An 18,990-nucleotide genomic window follows, 5' to 3' on the forward strand; every position below is an offset into this window, starting at 1 on the left:
GTTTATCCTTAGCACTTTTCTTGATTTTAACCTTGCTAATTTTGATAGCCTATATTGATCATTTGATTTGAATATTTAATATTGCGAATGCATTTTTATAACGTAGACTATCGGCCACATTCAATGCATGCTTATTATTATTATTATTATTATTATTTTGTATTATTATTAATATATTCTTTTGCAGAATAGAGTTGAGCTGCCTATACACACTCAAAACCATCAACCTTTGAACTTTTACCAACACGTCTCAAAATGAAAAGATAAACATTTTGGTTTATAGCCTATTAGGCATAGTTTTCTATTTAAATTAGAGTTAATTGTGAAGGCTTCCCTTACATAAATTTCAGGTTTCTGGTGACCAATTGCAATATATAATGCAAATGAATAGCAAACTTTGAAATATAGTCTGAAATGAGATGTTATTATCATTGAGACAACAGGGGTATACAAAAAAATTTGATTGTAGCTTACAGCAGCCGACTATTTAGGTTAAGTTTATAACGTTGTGGACGGCCACAAAGCGTCTTCTGCCCCACGGCTGCGCGCGCATCTAGTTTTGTTGGTAAATGGGAAACCTGTGTATATAACTGGAGAGTGTGATTAAGTCCCGCCCAAACTGGAAATGACGAATAGTGGACCAACGTCGATTTTTATTGGACATTCTGTAAAAAGAGAGTCTTCCTCCAGTTCAGAGGGTGGCGATAATGCACATACCTCGCTTGCTCGGGAAAAAGTTGCTCGGGAATGCACGTGGAGTCCGACTGAAGTCGCCCGTTTGGCTCTAGCCGCCGGATAGGTACCCGCCCACCAGCATGAATACGTGCATGAGAGTTCGTGCCCAACACAGACTTTCGTGCACAGAGCTGGTTCAAAATGCTCCATGTGGCGCCATACTTGAAAATGGCGTATGCTAACATGATAAAGCTAATCTGCACGCTCTTGACCCCCTGGATACAAGACATGTCTCTGACCGATAAAATGATGGGTAGAAGTGGGTGTGGTCTTTGACCAAGGGGTGGAGCAACCCTTTCAGGAAGCAATCTGGATCAGAGCGGCAACAATATGTAGGAAAAATATAAAGTTTTAACATGTTTAAAGCAACACCAAAGAACTTTCCCTCTGTCACACGCACACTATTTGTTTATCCAGCACCGGCTTTGCAAATAACAATGTCCACAGACAAGGTAGAATATGTTGCATGATTTATGAAAGTACGATGTATTGCATCAAACGCAAGTCAAATTTGTAGTTTCTTATGTTCCATCGAACTACAGATCCGCTATCCAATCTGGCAAACTTACATAGTGCGGTTATAGCCGATAGAGGGATGCGAAGCGAATGCAGAAGTGCCGTTCACCCTGTTACAAGTTGATGAACCACTGAAACGATTTTGGAAACATTATTTTAAGGTACAAAAAACTCTTTGGTGTTGCTTTAAACTGAAATAAATGTATAAACAAAAATATATGTGCATAAATATGTAAAGTTGTTCAAATGCATATTTAGTTTTCATTTATTGTGTGTGTTTCTGGTGGTTATTGTAAGCTATTTGACACATTGCAATTGAATACTTTATTGTCATTTAAAGGAGATGGCCCTGACACTGAGTCTGATGACATGTGGAGGATGTTTCATACTTACCCTGTTGTTTGTTTAAATATACACGGGAGAGATGTTATTTTCAAACAAATCAACCTTTGTGGCCAAAAAACACCAACAGAGCAGCTTTCAAGAGCATTAACTTACCACTTTTACTGGGGTTATCAAGCAACACTTTCCTTCATAGGTGTTTCACTGACTAAGGCCTACAACACCTCCAGAAGGCTCAAAAGTGATATGGGGGGGCGGCGGGGGGGGTTATGATTGATATGTCAACAGGGATTCATGCCATAGACGGTTAGGTTTGTCACCAGAAGTTCACTGGAAGTTTGCCATTATTGGCTAAGTGTGCAGGCAAATCATTGGCGAACACATTTGTCACTAGTGGCAAACTTTGCATTGTTGCCAGAACTTTTGAATTCTGGAAGTTTGCCTTTAGCGGCCAACATTGGCAAACTTCTGGCAATATCTAGTGAACTCTTTTGCTTCCCACAAATCACCCACAAGTTTGCTGCAAATCTGCTGCAAACATTTTATTTTTGTAAGGGTTCTGGCTACTGTGTTATTTGCTAGACTTGTACTTACTAGTATAATAAAAAAAGAACAAGACGGGAGACGTGCACTGTAAGTTCACACCACGTTTATAACTTCTTCACTTCTTTATCCACTCACATTACACTTTATCCAATCACATTACACAGTATCAGTATGAACTAGGTAAGTGCCCCCTCTGATGGCGTGATGGAATAGCAGGAACAGCACATAATATGGTTGAATACACAACATATACACACCAAAACACAAATGCAGACCAAACTCACAAAACTTACCAGAATTGCAGCCACTACAGGACTTAACATCAATAAAACAAAAACCAAGGTGATGACCACAAACCACAAAACAGAGGCCATAAAACTGGATGGAGAGGCACTAGAAGAGGTGGACACATGTACATATTTAAGCGTTGTTGGGAAGGATGGAGGGAGTGACAAAGACAAGCAAGAATAGGGAAGGCAAGGTCAGCCTTTCTAGTGCTTAAGCCAATATGGAACGCAAAACATATCTCCACAAATACAAAACTCAGCATCTTCAACTCCAATGTTAAATCAATTTTATTATATGGGGCAGAAACTTGGAGAACCACAAAAGCATAATCAAACAAGCAAGAGGACTATGTCGTCAGCGAAGTCTAGATCTTCTAACTGGGACCACATCGTCCACTGAATACCCAGGTTTTGTTCAGCTGTGGTTGCCTTCATGATCCAGTCAACTGCCAAAAGGGGACAGTAAGCAGCCCTGTCGGACTCCTGTCTCTATTGCAAAGTTGTCTGTGAGATTTCTGTTATGTATGACTCTACAGGATGATTGTAGATACAGCTGCTGGGTGATGGTTATGAACTTCTTTGGGATACCATCATTTGCCATGAGTCTCCATAAAGTCTCTCTGTCTAAACTGTCGAATGCTTTATGGAAGTCGATGAATGTGAGAATGAGGTATGTGTTCCATTCCAGGGTCTGTTCTATGATGATACGGAGGGTGGCACTGTGGTCGGTGCACGATCTGTCTTGACGGAAGCCTGCTTGTTTTTTGTCCAATTCTTTTTAAAGTCTTTCTAGAACAATCCTGCTTAAAATCTTCCCTGGCACAGATGTAAGCATGATGCCCCTCTAGTTTAGTTTATATAGTCTGTATATATTGTGCTGCCAAAATCCTCCCTGTCTTCTTATTAAATTTACTAAGTTGCAATCGGTAGCCTATATGGAGGTAAATCTGTGTCAAAAGTCTTGTGCACTTGTACATAGAATTTGTGCACTTGTACACGAAAGTCAGAAATGTGTCCTGCGTAATTTGTGTAAATAATTTGTGTAATTTTGTAAAGTCACAACTGTGTGTCATGAATGTTGAGTTGTAGAATAATTTTTTCTACCACGTAAATACAACATAGAGGTTACAAGTTCACAAATTCTTATTACACAAAATCCCATGCTACTGTGCACTTGTACATAGAATTTGTGCACTTGTACATAGAATTTGTGCACTTGTACATAGAATTTGTGCACTTGTACATAGAATTTGTGCACTTGTACATAGAATTTGTGCACTTGTACATAGAATTTGTGCACTTGTACATAGAATTTGTGCACTTGTACATAGAATTTGTGCACTTGTACATAGAATTTATCATAGAATTTGTGCACTTGTACACGAAAGTCAGAAATGTGTTTCATTAAATCTGAAGTTGCAGATTTTTTTTCTGCCCTGTAAATAGAGGTTACAAGTTCACAAATTCCTTATTACAGGTACAGAAATCCCATGCTACACCTTACAAATGAAAACTCTCCTACAGTACGCTCCAGGTTTTGCTACTGTCACAGCAGTAAATCAGTATCAAAAGTCCTGCGTACTTGTGCAAATAATTTGTGTACTTGTAAAGTCACAACTGTGTGTCATGAATGTTGAAGTTGTAGAATAATTTTTTCTACCACGTAAATACAACATAGAGGTTACAAGTTCACAAATTCCTTATTACACAAATCCCATGCTACGCCTCTCAAATGAAAAGTTTCCTTTCACCTATATCTGATATGCAATGACAATAAAAGATTATATTATTCTATTCTATACTGCTCAAAAAAAATTAAGGGAACACTTCAATCATACACTGGAGTGCATCGGTATTCTGACACTGTTTGGCTCTGAGCACAAGTATCGGAACTCCCCCTATTACCGCCGGTCTCGTACTTTCCGCCGTCTTGCGTGTATGTGTCACTTAATATCCATTTCTATAAAAACAAAGATGGCGGATTCCTAAAGAAACGCAAGCACCCACACCATATGTATCTAAATTAGCTATGTACCAAAAATGACATTTTACCGTGACTCGAAGAGCTGTAAACAGTGTTGTAAGGCTGTGTACAGCCTTACCGCTTGGAGCTCCAGTGGAATTTTAATTTCATGACGAGAATTCTCGGTCTAACTGTTCATGTGCCATTGAACACCCGCTTTGAATGTTATCACTCGATTAAATGGGCGTTATCACTCGTAATCAGCTCATGGGTTAGAAGGGGCCATCTACACCTTCTAGCAGGTTCAAAAGGCTGTTATCATCTATTCGCATGGTTGACTCCGATACGAACACATTAGGATCCCAGAATCTATCTAGCAACCACTTTGATATTGTCAACCAACATGACTACCCTAGCAACCATCTTAATTACCCTACCAACAAACTAACAACTACCATAATGTCAACCTAGCAACCACCATTGCAACCAACATGATTAACCTTGCAACCAGCACAGCAACTGTTTTGTTTAGCATAACCCCCACTATAACTACCCTATCAACACCATAACAAACTTCTCAGTTACCCTAGCAACAACCTAGCCACCGCTACTATAACAACTGCTACGTTTAGCATAGCAACCACCATATTGACCCTAGCAACCATCTCAATTACCCTCTAGCAACAATCTAGCAACCACTTTGATATTGTCAACCAACATGACTACCCTAGCAACCATCTCAATTACTCTAGCAACCACTTTATTTAGCAGAGCAACCACCATATCTACCCTAGCAACCTTCTCGTTTACCCTATCAACAACCTAGCAATCATCTCAATTACCCTAGCAACCAGCATATCAACCACTTAATTTAGCATAGCAACCACCATATCTACCCTAGCAACGCCCTAGCAACCTTCTCAGTTACCCTATGAACAACCTAGCAACCACCACTACAATGCCAACCTAGCAACCACCATAGCAACCAACATGATTACCCTAGAAACCTGCATAGCAACCACCAAACCATAGCAACACCATAGCAACCTTCCCAGTTACCCTAGTAATAACTTAGCAACCGCTATGTTTAGCAAAATACCTGTAGAAAGCCTCACATGTCTCTTCTAATGTAAAGGTCATTGATAATGAGTAGATTGCTGCCAATTGTCCTCTGTACCGATATAACCACCCGCTGCAGTAGACCATGATGAGAGAATGCGCTCCATAACACAGCTGTAAATGGAAGCAAAGACTGAGGTGTCAAGGCCAGCATGCTTCAGCCCCTTCAGGAAGTGGACAAACAAGGCCTTGTTTACATGCTGGCTGTCTTGTTGTTTGTAGCAGGACACCACTTTAACAGCTCCTTTGTGTAGATGTTCTGTTGGAGTCATATAATGAAATGCCACCCATACATCAGGATATCAGGAGCAAGGATCTGTGAAAACATAAGTAGATGGGAGAAATGTAAGATATGTTTAGAAAAAAAATTGCAGGACCATCCCTAAATAAAATATCAGGATACCTTTACTTTTTCATTTTATCACTACTGTAATTCACAGATAATGTATATTGTTAAGACAAGGGTAAAACTGTTGTGGGTAAATATTCAAATAGGCCTACTACAATAGGCCTAGGCCTACTATAAAATATAACTCCACAACTTCAGGTCTGAACACTGTAGATCAAAGATTCTAGAATCTTTGCTGTAGATGTCTTTGTAAATGACATCATTAAAACGTGTGCGAAAGCTTGCCAGGCATAGCAACAGTAACTAAGGAGGGCGGGACTTAGCGAAGGTTGAATTGATATATTCATAGATTTGACACCAGATGGCGCTGTAAGCAACAACACACTTTACAGATTACCCATTTGTGTTGTTGCATTGGTTATACTGAAGTTGAGACTGACAAGGGGACAGCTTGAGGCCATTGCCTGGTCGAGTTTTCTGCTGTCGGTGTTGCCTTCACTGTTTGGGAGTTTTCTGACTGTGAAAATGGTTCATTGATTAACACCGGACGGAACAAGGGAGGAGAGCAAGGACCAAGTGGCCGGGGCGACCTAGAAAACTAACTGGTGTCTGAACGAACATTACCGATAGGCATGTGGGAAGCTCGGTAACGTTAACGTTAATCAACAGGATTGTAAGTTAAAGAAAACACAGAGGAAAAGCAACGAAGACCCCAGTCAACAACAAATCAGCTGCCTCAGGAGGAAAACTACGACTGTCTAGACTGGGCACTATTTAATAGGTTAATGTTAAGTAGCGGGTTAAATAGCCAGAATGAGGAAGTCGCGGCATTACGGATCTTGATCATTGCGGCTGTCTCACACAACAATAGGCAGCAAGCTAACAGCAAAGGTAGCCAGCTAGCTATCTTTACACTACGTCATCGCCGTGTCTACCAGAGAAAGAATTGGTGGCTATGCTAGCTTAATTGTATTGAGACGGCGATAGGGTTGTTGCAGTATTAGCTTGCCAAGGCAGACTATAGTGTTAGAGGTGTATAGTCCACCGGTAAATTGGGAATAATGAGATTTGCATTAAATCATCAGGTACACAGGGATCAGCTGGCTCCTTAAATCGTGTTTGCCTTGGAGACGGGAGGTGGTACGAGTCAGACCCTTGAGCATCAACTTTATTTCAGGGCCAGCGAAAATAGCTAACAATATGAATTAGCTAGCTAAGGCTAGATTTATTCCACTGGTTTTTAGTTGACATTTGTGGCTTGTTAAGGGACCACGACCAGGCATGTCCCTTTTAACGTTTCTGCTTCAGACATTTGCCTAGGTTTGATAGTCAGATACACTGTATCTTTTACAACAAAACACAGTGTGTTGTGAAACACCAGAAAACGGAGCCGAGTCTTGGCACGCGCCTAATACAGCACAAGAAAGACTTCTTCACCGCTTGCGAATATCGGTTTATCCCCCCCCTCCCCATTCTATATCATTTTAATAACAAACATTATGGCAGCCGTCGTGAACTATTCTCCTCCTTGGTGGGTTAATTTGCTGCACCGAATTCCTCACTTCAATCTACAGTTTGAGCAAACTAGCAGCGATTTTCGTCCCGAGGACTCCTCATACCAACAGGTAAAACGAAAATGACTGTTCTATTTATTTCGATGTTGGCGTTACTTTTCTAGTTTTAACGCGCATGTTTATTTCATTAAAATTTTTGGTTATGTCCTCAGTGATATTCAAACCCCAAATTGTTCAGACAAGCTACAGTATGTTCAATATTATTGTTTACCACATGGGTTTTTCACCTTAATTACATCATTAATCATGAACCCTTCTCATATGAAATGGACAGTCAGCAAGACGATTCTGTACTTTGTGGCATAGTTCCCAGAGGTATACTACAGTTGAATTAATAGGAGACGTTATCCAAATCCACCCAACTTGGCTGGGTATTTATTTTCTCTTTAGGAGATTGTTTGTGTTGGGGGGCATTGGTGAAAAGGGAATCCAAAAACTGGACTTGAGACTTTAAATAGCTGGTTGTGTTGACAGATGTACTGTGCCAATGTGACTTCTCATCTTGGATGCACCATTGAGTTTGGGGTCTTTCTTAATACAACAATATTGTGGATTTAATTAGGCCTTAGTACAGACTACTATCATTTTTGGGCTTAATCCATTATCGGGCTAATGATTGAAAATTATGAAACCTGTCAGACTAGTTGGTGAATGGGTGGCATGGTCTGACACCCAGGTTATCTCTTACATGGTTTATCATGTGAACTTGTCCCAGTAGCTTGTGAGATAGGACCACTATCCCTTGCCTTTAGTGGACGTGGTAACTTGTTTGTGGCTGTAGGGTGTGCTTCTTAGGCTACCCCTCTGTGTGTTTAGGAAGACAGACAAGGCTGTTGGTGCAGTGTCTGCGTGTGAGCAGCCCAGCACAACTTCACTAAAGATCCCAATCAAAGAGATTGATTTGCCTGCTAGCCGTTACTTTTCCACTTGTAAGTGTGGTAAAGATAACAGAGACTTGTGTATCACTTGCGCTTGGCAACCCATGCTGATTGTTTTTGTGGATGCAGTGATCCTATTTACTTAATTTGGGATCGCCTTCCTAAAACTAAACATTACAAAGCTGCAATTTGCCAGTGCTGTTGTCTTTTGTGTCCTTCAAGACAAAATAACATTATAATGTCACTGAAGTTCTTGCCCTGCACTTGCCTTGTAGTGGGTGAGTGAGAAATGCCCAGAGCCAAGCACAGCTGCTGGCCCTGCTTGCGTTTTAATGGCTGAACATGTGATCGAACAGCTCTTCATGGGTTCCAAGCAGAAGTATGTGTGGTCTACATGGGCAGGTGACTTCAATAGAGATGTAATACCCTTTAAAAGGATGTCTCTGTACTAATTATTTGGCTATTTCAGATATTTCAGTCTTGACCTCATAGGACCACAATTGAGGCTTTTTGTCAAGCAAAATATCCATCAAAATAAACGTTACCCATCATATATTTTATTTGCGTTCATTCTACCAGTTTGATGATAGATTTGACTAATTAAGCTTAGAACTAATATGTGGACTTGATTAAAACATTGCTCATAACAATGTAGTGTACAAATATATTGTTTGTAGTTGCTGTATTACTGTAAAGAACTCCAATGAAGCAGAGAGAGGTTGAAGCTCTAGGCTTCCATGGCTTTTTTTGCCAACATGTAATGTTAGGCAATTTGTCTGTGGAAACTTGCTGAAGTAAGGAAGACGTTTCGGGAGAGATATTCAAAGAAAACTGCTTAATTCAACTTCAACATTTATCTTTTTGATTTTATGGCATGAACATCTTACCTTCTGAATCATCTTTTGTCAGCAGATAACACTTCTCGACTTCCCTGAATTGGTCAATGTCAGACTCAGCAGGCTCTTGCATTACAAGGAACGGAGATGCTAGCACCAGCTCTCGTTATGCTCTGTAATGATATCACTACCACAGAGAGATGACACATCAGAACAAAAATAAGAGGGTTTTCCTCACTGGCACTTAGTATCCAATGAGGGAGAAAGGAATTACAGCCAGCCAACATTTTGCTCTTTTGGCTGTGAAGCCTCAGATAACGTAAACACTTTTTAAAGACATACTTTAAGAGTGCATGGTGTCATCAGATGCATCTTTATCCTTAAGCTTAGGTCATCAGAAGATGTCACTTTTCAATGGTGGCACACATAGGTAAGAGTGTTGCATTTGGTTAAGTATGCCATCCTTATAATAGGCCTAGACCCTTTCAGTTGAATGTGGACTGTTTGACCTCTGCGAACTTTTGGTATTTATGCGTTAGCTGATGTGTCCTAGTGTTAAGGGCTAAACTTGAGCCACTTAGCCATAGCGACCCCTGCTCTAGTCTAGATTAACCCCAGATCTACTCTGGTTTAAGGACCTCTCCTGCAGATGTAGTCTAAGTACATTCTTATGGTGGAATATCACATGCTGACACGAAACCCAGTCCTAGGTTGTCCATAGACCTGTCCTCTTGGAATAGTAGGGTCTTCTATCAGCTGCTAATCCGTTTTGCCCTCGTCATTGTTGATTTTAATGAGAACTGATGCAACGAGCAGTAGGCAGTGCAGCCTTTATTTCTAGATCCCTGTCCAATGCTCTAGGCATTGTCAGGCCATGTCAGTGGCCTGCTCTTTGGCTTCAATGGACAGGGTTTGTCTGAGTAAAGTGTTCCAGTGAGTAATTAGATGTTGTAAGGCAAAGATTAGAGCTTGTAAGCTAAGGCCCCTGCTTTTTAATTATGTCCCAGATGACCTAGTACCTTCCCCCTGGTTATCCATATCTCTGCTCCTTTTTCCTTCTCCCTTTTCTCTCAAATACCTTTGCTCTTTCTCCATTTGTTGTGTGATTTTTTTATCTTGTAGTGATTTTGTTCTTGGAATCCATCTTTCTTTCATTCTCTCTCCTATTCGCTGCCTCCCTCCTGGTTTGACCACTGGCGCGTCTCTTCCGGTCACGATCCAGTCTGCTAACAGCAGCCTGTGAGCTGAGAGATGATGAGCAGCGCAGCAACTAGCATGGGCATCATTGGTCTGCACAGCTGATGAGGCCTGTTTTTGTGTGTGTGGTACAGGGTAGGCCTAAGCCTCATGTTCTTTGAAGTGTGGCACTTGCAAAGTGAATAAAAAAAATAAAAAAAATGAGTGTCAGGTCAGCGAGTTAAGGGTTAATCAGCCTCAGCAGCACCATCCGCTCTCTCCTTGATGCGCTTAATCACTGAACTTTGCCCCAATTTTCTTTTCTTTTCTTTTTTTTGCCAAGTACTCGATCGACCCCCCCTGGTCTACTTGTTTGAATAATCATTAAGCTTCTCGATGTGAGCATTATTTTCCCACGATCCCCACACTACCTTACTTATCTCCACACCAGGTCAACTAAGTGGACAAGCGAGATGAGGACATTTTCCCTTTTTTCTGGAGGCTGAGACATGCACCCTCCCCCTTTCCCTGACGACTTCCTCGCCAAGGCCAAAGCTGTGAGAAGTTTAAGGGGACAATACAGCTTTCAGTAGAGTTGTGGACAAAAGCCAAGTGTCAAAGTTTTTGGGGGGGAAGCGGGCAGTCAAGAGTCACTTAAAAAGACAGAGGGGAAGGAGGGGGGGTGGAGTGGAGTAGGATGGGGTGGGGAGGTGGCAATCATCATGATCTGGATAGATGAGACTGGAGCAGTTCTCATTTGGGTATGAACAGACAGGGCAGAAAGTGCACATAGGGACGGGGGCACAGGTTACAGGGCCGTACCTCGACAGCTCACTGGGTCTGACGAGACGACATGGGCAAAATGCCTGGGGCTTGGGCTGGCTGGCCGGCCAAAAAAGAATCACCGTCATAACAAATAATAGATCAGACTGAGGACTGAGCTCATGCTGGCCTCACAAGTCCCCTGAACCAAGTAATGAATGGTTCCAAAATAATAGTATTTATTTTTCTCAATTAGAGCGGATGAAGTAAACCTGAAAGTATGAAGGAAAGCTGAAGTTTTGTGGAAACATAAATAAACTGTTACTGAGTTTCTTTAAGACCACCGTTGTCACTCTATGGGATTCCATGCCTTTGTTCTGCTGTTAATCCCATGTCACTCATTAGACAGTCCAGCCCCTTTAAAGATTAGATTGAGAAACCTGTTGTCGGAAATAGGATTGAAATACCCGATTTGTGCTCACGGCTGTTTAACACAGGTCTCAGGTCTGAAAGGTCTACCCATTAAACAATTGAAAGCTGTCATAACGGGTTCTAGCAGCAGATGGCTGAAAATGTTCTCACATCAATTTTCAAAACTTGCTGAATGATGAAGCACTACACTCTTCTATGAATAATGGCTAAAGGGTTCTACATATTGGTTCAACAAATGGTATGCTAAGGCCTGTATTTTGTCACATATTATTGAAATGGCTATATATTTTCTGTAAAAAAAAACAGCAATGCATCTCTTGTTGCTAATTTTGGCCCTCCCTTATCCCACCAGTCTGTAATTGTCCTATTCTACCAGAATGGTGCAAGTCTGCTTATTATGCTGACTGGAAGGGTTAACATGCACCACCAACGCGCCGCAACAGGCTTTCCCACACCCACGCCCTCTCCCTCTCCCTCTCCCATGGCTGTGTGTTAGTGTGGGGGAGGTTTGGGAACGCTCTAGCTGCTGGTTTACAGATTAGATATTCTGGGGGAACGCAACCTCTTATTTCTCGGTCTCCTTACAATCTATAAGGAGAAAAAGGGGGAGAAATCCCCTCCCCTGATTTCTTCAATTATTCCATCACGTTACACTGTGCTGGGTGTCCTCTGAAGCTCTGGGAAGGGAAGGCATGCTAAGCTAAGCTGTTTTGTCAGCCCTGTTTTTGCCTGGGCTTTGACAGAAACTGACAAGAGCTTGTTGTCAGCTGGCCAGACAGGAAGTACTAACTGTTTCTCACAGTGGTATACCTTGCCAGTTGCCTTGTCTGGCTGTTTGGTGTTATTTGCCAGCTCAAGCAAAAGGAATGCTTAGGTCAAACATGTCCCAAGTAAATTCCTTTGAAGTGAGCAGTCAGTGGGACGGTTGCTTGTTGTGAGGAAGTTTTCCTATGAAGAGCATAATCACTCAACCTTGTTGACGGATCATCATGAAGAAGAGGACAAATACAATATTGTGCACTTATAGCCATAATATACTTTTTTTTACAATCTTCATATGATGTTAATGGATGGGTGTATGTGTGTGGTCTTGTTTACGCTATTTCTTTTGTGGTACCTGCTGTTTTTTGCCCCAATGTGTGTGTGCGCGTGTGTGTGAGTGACAGATGGGGCATCTTTTACCACTCTACCACCACTACAGGCTACATAAGCTATCTGAGCAGGTTGTCACCTCTGAAGCCACAGTGTAAACAGCTTCACATTTTTTCCCATACAATGTGGGGAACCAGTACAGTCTCTCCAGTGCTAAAAAAGATGAATCATGGTGATTAGTTGGGAGGGTGAAGGGGTGTTTGGGGGGAGACTCGTTTTAGTCGTGGCCCAGGCCCTTGCTCTCCAACTGTAGTAGAGATTTATAGGCTCCCAAATGGAGGACTCACCATAAGTCAGCCCGGGAGACCATGAGCTGACCTGTTTAAGAGCTGACCTGAGAACGAGGTGAAACCTTAATGGGCCATGCCAGCTGCTACAGTAGAGTTTCATCAGGGAGTCCAATAGAAATTGACTTGAGGAAAACTTTTGTACTATGTAACAATGTGGAAATCGACTCCTCATGCCTTGAACCTCAAATTAGCACCTTTTTTATTTACTGTTTACTGCTCAATGGACTAGATTATGTATGCTGTTTCTTGAAGATATCTTTTTATTTTTTTTTTGTTTCCTGTCTGATCTAGATTGGTCAAGTAGCACGTTGCATGTCTTGTGGTATAAAGATGCCTTGTTCTGGGATCCGCCAGTAGACAGAGCGTCCTTGGTGTACGGCTTGTAGAGGAAGCAGTAAACTTCCTCTATTCCACTCTATAGCTCTGAAAGCTTACTCTATGAGCTCTTGTGTATCTCTCAGAAAACAAAGGCCTGCTCAGTAACTTAATGAGGGATTTTAGTTTCCTGATTCAAGTTTGTAGCCTGCAGGAATGTTTTTATGGAAGGTCCCCCACTGGGGGTGGAGATTTTTTGAGATTTCAGAGGGGAAACTTTCTTTGATGTAACCTTACTGGTATTTTCTTAATCAGAAAGTGTTTTTTCATCTTTTCCTTGCACTTAAAAGCAAGTTGAATTTTGAAAATGCTTCACTCCAATGCCTATTGAATTGCGCTGAATGTTTTCAAGGCCAGGGCTAGTCTCAGCTGCACACCACAACTTTAGGGAAGAGCTGGGAATTGCAGTCTCATCATTCCCACTGTTTGGTTGACTTTCGCAGCAGAAGGATTAAGAGCGGCTGTTCACAAGACGCATTCCCCTCTTGGAGACGGAAAACGGAATGCTTGTGGAAGACCAGACCAAAAAACATTTCAACGTTTCATCATCAAAACAGCTTGCACAGACAGCATTAGGAATTCTCTCTGCTGACTCAGATGTCTGGATCGAATTAGTCTAGCTATGCTACCGCTAACCGTGGTCTCGCAGTGCATACTGTAGCAGCAAATGTGCACCAGCTCTCCAGTACAACAAAAAGACTGCCAGTCCTGGCTGTAACTGTGTCTACACTCTACAGTGAGTGTCAATGTCTTTTCAATCGCTACAGTAAACCATCTGTGTTAATGCCATTGAGTGGAAAACAGCAATGGCAACCATTGGTGTGTGTCCAGCCCCAGCCGATGGTTATAATTAAGGTCACGTTTTCTCCTGGCTAGCCACTCTCCTCTGTCCGACTCTTCTGACACAGTGCTGGCCTCCATTCACTGATGAGTGAGGGGCAGGAGGTGGTCCATTAGGATAATCTGGACGAGATTACACTGTGTGCTGAAAAGGGTTGGGGCGCGGTCCTTCTTCCTGTTTATAACCTTCCCCATTGCAGAAAATTCACAACAGTCAGGAAGATAGTCTGGGATTAAAATCTGGGTAATTACAGTCAAAGCTGCTGACCGATTTCTCACAGGCATAAATAAATAAATAAAAACACATGAAGAAGGGGGGGGCATTACAGCAGTGTGACCTACATATTTAATGGACTCGACACACAGAGTGCAAGTGGAAGTGTTCTGTATACTGTGCTGTGGTGTTAAGCCATTTCTCACATAGATGCACAAGTACTCTCTCTTGCTTTTCCCTCTCTCACTTTCTCACTTGTCTTCTTGTGCTGTTTCTCTCATTTTCTTTTCCTCTCTTCTCTCTCTGTTTCTCATTCTCCCTATCTCTCTCTGTATCACTGCAATCCATCACTCCATCTCCCTTGTTCTCATGCACGCTCACAGGCCCTTGGGCCCTCAAAGATCACCAGATGGATGCCTTTTCACATCAGGTCCTGTGCAATAATTGGGTGCCGAGAGAGAGAGAGAGAGAGAGAGAGAGAGAGAGAGACCTTGCTAATGGTGGCCATTTGAAATATTGCTCCTCAGCAGGTTCTCTGGCTCATCCTGAGTTTTGATATGGTCTTTAAACATTCATTTTTAATGAATCTCATTTTCTTGAGAGAAATGTAAAGTATTGAATAATAATAACTAGAGAACTACAGTATATAGCAAACTGATTTAGCATCTAGACTAATTCTTTACATTCTTTAGTCTTTGACACTGTCTAGGACTGTCATTAGGATAGTGCCAATTTGGGATGGAACTGACAGTGCTAATTTGTCAAATTGATAGTGCACCATCATACTCATTGTGGTAGTGCTGCCCAATTAGCTCTTAATGGAGAGCTCTGGTACTGCATCATTTCTTGGCCTTGCTAATGGACTGGGATTGGCAAGAGCTCTTGCTCATTGAAAATAAAGGCATTTAAAGCCGGTATTAATAGTTTCATAAACTGACATTGGCAGTGCTCCCAGGTTGGCATGGGACCAAACTGTCAAAATGTTTTTCCTTCTCTCGTTTACTATCTCATTTACCTGTTAAGTTTGACTCCCTCCAGGGCCTAAATTTCACTGCGGGATTGTGGGTATTGCGCATAATTTGTTCAAGTCCTGCAACTCTAGCCATCATAATGCGAGAAATACACAACCATGGCAAACTTTTACATCTCCTTGGTAACCACCCTGCTAGCTCAGGTCACGTCTGCCAGTAATGCTCACTAAAATCAATAGTGAACATTGCAAAACACTTGATCCCAGAAAGGTTGTCTTTGATTTGTTAGTTTTTTGAACATTTATTATATCTAATGACATAGAAAACATAATGAATTGCATCCACATATATCCTTATGCACTATGCACAACTTTTATTCACTTAAACCGTCAGGATGAAGGCTAATTACTCTCACGTATTTCTTAAAGTGATAGGCACTCAATTTCACCTACACATCACCAATTTGCACTCAATTAGACCTACACTCCACATTAAAGATATGCTTAAATGTAATGGTTTAAAAATCAATATGAAGCATTCAAATGACTAAATATGTTTAGCTACTAGTAAAATACTATACATTATTAACTAAATACACTCTATATGAATTAAAAAATATATGAAATAGAAACATATCACACAGGCCATCATTTTCAGTTTGTGTGAGTGGAGAGAGTCAAGCAGAATGGCCACTGTTGACTGCTGAATGATCCCACTATAATCAATATTACTGATGACGTCAAGGTGCAGTGTTTCCCACAGAATTGGATCAATTTGTGGCGGTAGCTGACTTGGGGGGGGGGGTTGGGGGTATTAAGATCGTCTTGGTAGTGTATAGGTCTAATTGAGTGCCTGTCACTTTAAGACGTTTGTGAGGGAACCCTTGAAATTGTGACACAGTTAAAAGGCTGCTGATGTGTGGATGCAATTCATTTTTCTGCAACATTTTCTACATAGTTAAAATAAAGGTTTGTTCTCCTTGGGACAAGCACTTTTGAATTTTGAAAAACACTTTTCCATTTACATCGGGATTTTGCAAACATTCAGTGTCGGAGTCAATAAAATGAGCCCTTCGACGAAATTGACAAGCCGCTGTAAGTGCTAAGCATGCTAAATTCGACATCCAAACAGTATTCTAACGTTAGCTTTGAGATACTGCTTGATTGCATAACTTAACTTAGTTTAGTCTCTTCAATGTAGCCTACTATGTTGTGATAAGACCTTAGCAGAGTTAACTTAAATGCAGCAGTTTTGAACAAATTTGCACAGCGTGGTCACGATGCTAAGCAGATTTAATAGCAATTTAGCCAGACGTCTTCTATGCAATGCTTCTATGTGCCAACAACAATCGTGAATATTTTGTTAAATGCACATGCAGAGGAGGGGCAGCAGGCTACGAGAGAGAGCGGGGCGCGGTAAGGAAAGGCTGCGTGCGTAAAAAGCGCAGCTCAATGGCAATGCAAGGATTTGATCTCATATTTAATTTAAATTAAATTAAATTAAATTAAATTAAATTAAATTAAATTAAATTAAACATAGAATATTAATCTGTGACGGCTGATTTTGATTTTGTGGCGCCCTTATCGAAAAAAGTATTGAAATCGCAATTCTTGACTTGGTATCCTAATCGACCCCACCAAATTGTGTAAATCCCCCTTATATGAATAATCTAAGGGGAATCCCCCTCCCATTTTGAAAAATGAATTTTAAGCCCTGCCCTCTGATGGGAGATCTCATCCCCTTGTACATTTTAATGTTCATTAAGTTGGGGTATATTGCACTCCGTTTGATATTTTGCTGCAAGTAACCTTCTATTCCGTGTTTGCCATTTTCATTGTTTTAGCCCAAATGTCCACTGTCTCATTTGTTATATGAAATGATCCCAACATGTTTGTAGCCAGAATGAAGACTGCTGGCTAATGAAAAAGATATGATTACTTTTTACCGTCTGCTTTTAACCTCTCCCTCTGGAATGCCATTCAGTCATTGAAAAATAAATTAAAACCAGAAGGCAAAGGCTTATAAATTGTGGATTATTTGGATTGTCCACAATTTTCCCTTGATCTGCCATCACACTGAGTGGACAGCCCTTTATTCATACCTCACTGCCAGTGGGCATAGTAGAGAACTGAAACACAACGTCTAAATATAGTCTCGTTGTTGGGTTTAGCACGCAGGAACTGGACTGAATGTTTTAGGAGCCATTTCCTTTTTTTGCCCCATAATAACCCATATAGAAATGTTATCATGTGCAAATGCAAAACAGCTGCCTTTGCTCGGCAGTAATAATGGGTGCCTTTCCGTGGAAGCTGCTAAATCAGCAGAGTCAGGAAAAGGAGTGGAGCAAAAGTAAAACATTCCCTTTGTCCTCCACCCTCAGTCTCAGTCACGTTGTCTAGGCCTGTCCAGTCCCATCATTCCCTAAGAGACCACAAGGCCACTGACTTTCCGTGAAAGTATCGTTCAGTAAGGCCCAGCCTGCATTAGTGAGGACAGTGCCATGCTGCAGCACAGATCAGATTTATTATCCTAAACGATGCATGGCGTCATAAGATGTCTATGTGCTTAGCCACCCCCAAAGAGAGGAAAACTATTCTATTCTTATGCAGGGGTCAGTCAGTAATGGACATGGCCACATACTTTGTCTAAAGCAGCCAAAAAAAGAAGCCAAAGGCCTTGGCCTCACCCCTCATGCCTTTTGTTGTTTCGTCTGACTGCATGGAGCATGCAGATATTCATTTTCTTCATAGCAGGAGTCATGTGAACCACAGGCCCATTTTTCTTTTTTTTTTTTTGTGTTTGGCTGGTTGGTATCTAAACCCGGTGCTCTCAAAATACTCATAAAGTCGCTGGGGTCTGGGCTTTTGGAACAGACACAATAGACCCCCCAAGCTGCCTGTGATCACAGTGCAAGAGCTTGACCGACAGTTTGGCAGTTGTTGAAAGGCACCGAGTGGAACTAGTAGTTGATGTGCTTTTTAATATTTTTTCTTTATATTGGTGGTGGTTTTCAAACACTTGGCGGAACACTTGAGTTCAATGAGTGCATAGGGATTAGTCCTAACGAATTGTTGCTGACCACCATTTGAGTGCTTTAAAACAGTGGTTTGGGAAGGAGCAAGACGCCCAGGAACCTGTGCAGTACACCAGACAACAGAGATTTGTGACGGACTTTGATAAAACTGCTTAACCGTTTCGAGCGAAATCCCCTCAGTGACGGCAGTGTGGCCAAAAATATAACAGTTCCATTCCTCATTGACCTTAAACTCACTGACACCCCTTTGCAGATGACTAGTGTCATTTTTTATTTTTAATCTATAGGACCATTTGTCCACACAACAAATATCTAGATCCACAACAGCATTGGCAAAATAAACAGTGTGTGGCCATGACTCCGTCTGTGGTGTTGTTGAGTTTGAGGACAGACGTGCTCAGGAGCGAACAGATGGGTGGCGAAGTGAGAATTGTCCGCTGGTGAACCTGCGAAACGGGGCCATAGGATCAGACGGAACGTGAGATTAATCATGTGTGAAGTCACGGCACAACCACTCTGCGAGATTGTGTTTGTGTGAGGGGGGTTGGATTTGTAGTAATGCTGAATTTCTCAATGCTAACTCTCCTCCAACTTGTTGT

The 18,990-nt window shown here is 41.5% G+C and overlaps 1 protein-coding gene across 2 annotated transcripts in view; it reads left to right on the plus strand.

Moving 5' to 3' along the window:
* The first annotated feature begins 6,256 nt into the window (after window positions 1-6,256).
* Window positions 6,257-18,990, plus strand: part of ttyh3a (tweety family member 3a) — a 53,827-nt gene continuing 41,093 nt past the window's right edge. Inside the window, exon 1 of one of the 2 annotated variants that reach the window (XM_048245276.1) lies at window positions 6,257-7,482. In XM_048245276.1, the coding sequence (XP_048101233.1) occupies window positions 7,357-7,482 (126 nt within the window). In that variant the 5' untranslated portion in view covers window positions 6,257-7,356. The remainder of the gene's footprint in view (window positions 7,483-18,990) is intronic. The other variant, XM_048245275.1, reaches the window with a different exon arrangement.

Source organism: Alosa alosa, chromosome 6 (assembly GCF_017589495.1).
Source record: "Alosa alosa isolate M-15738 ecotype Scorff River chromosome 6, AALO_Geno_1.1, whole genome shotgun sequence".
Lineage (NCBI taxonomy): Eukaryota > Metazoa > Chordata > Actinopteri > Clupeiformes > Clupeidae > Alosa > Alosa alosa.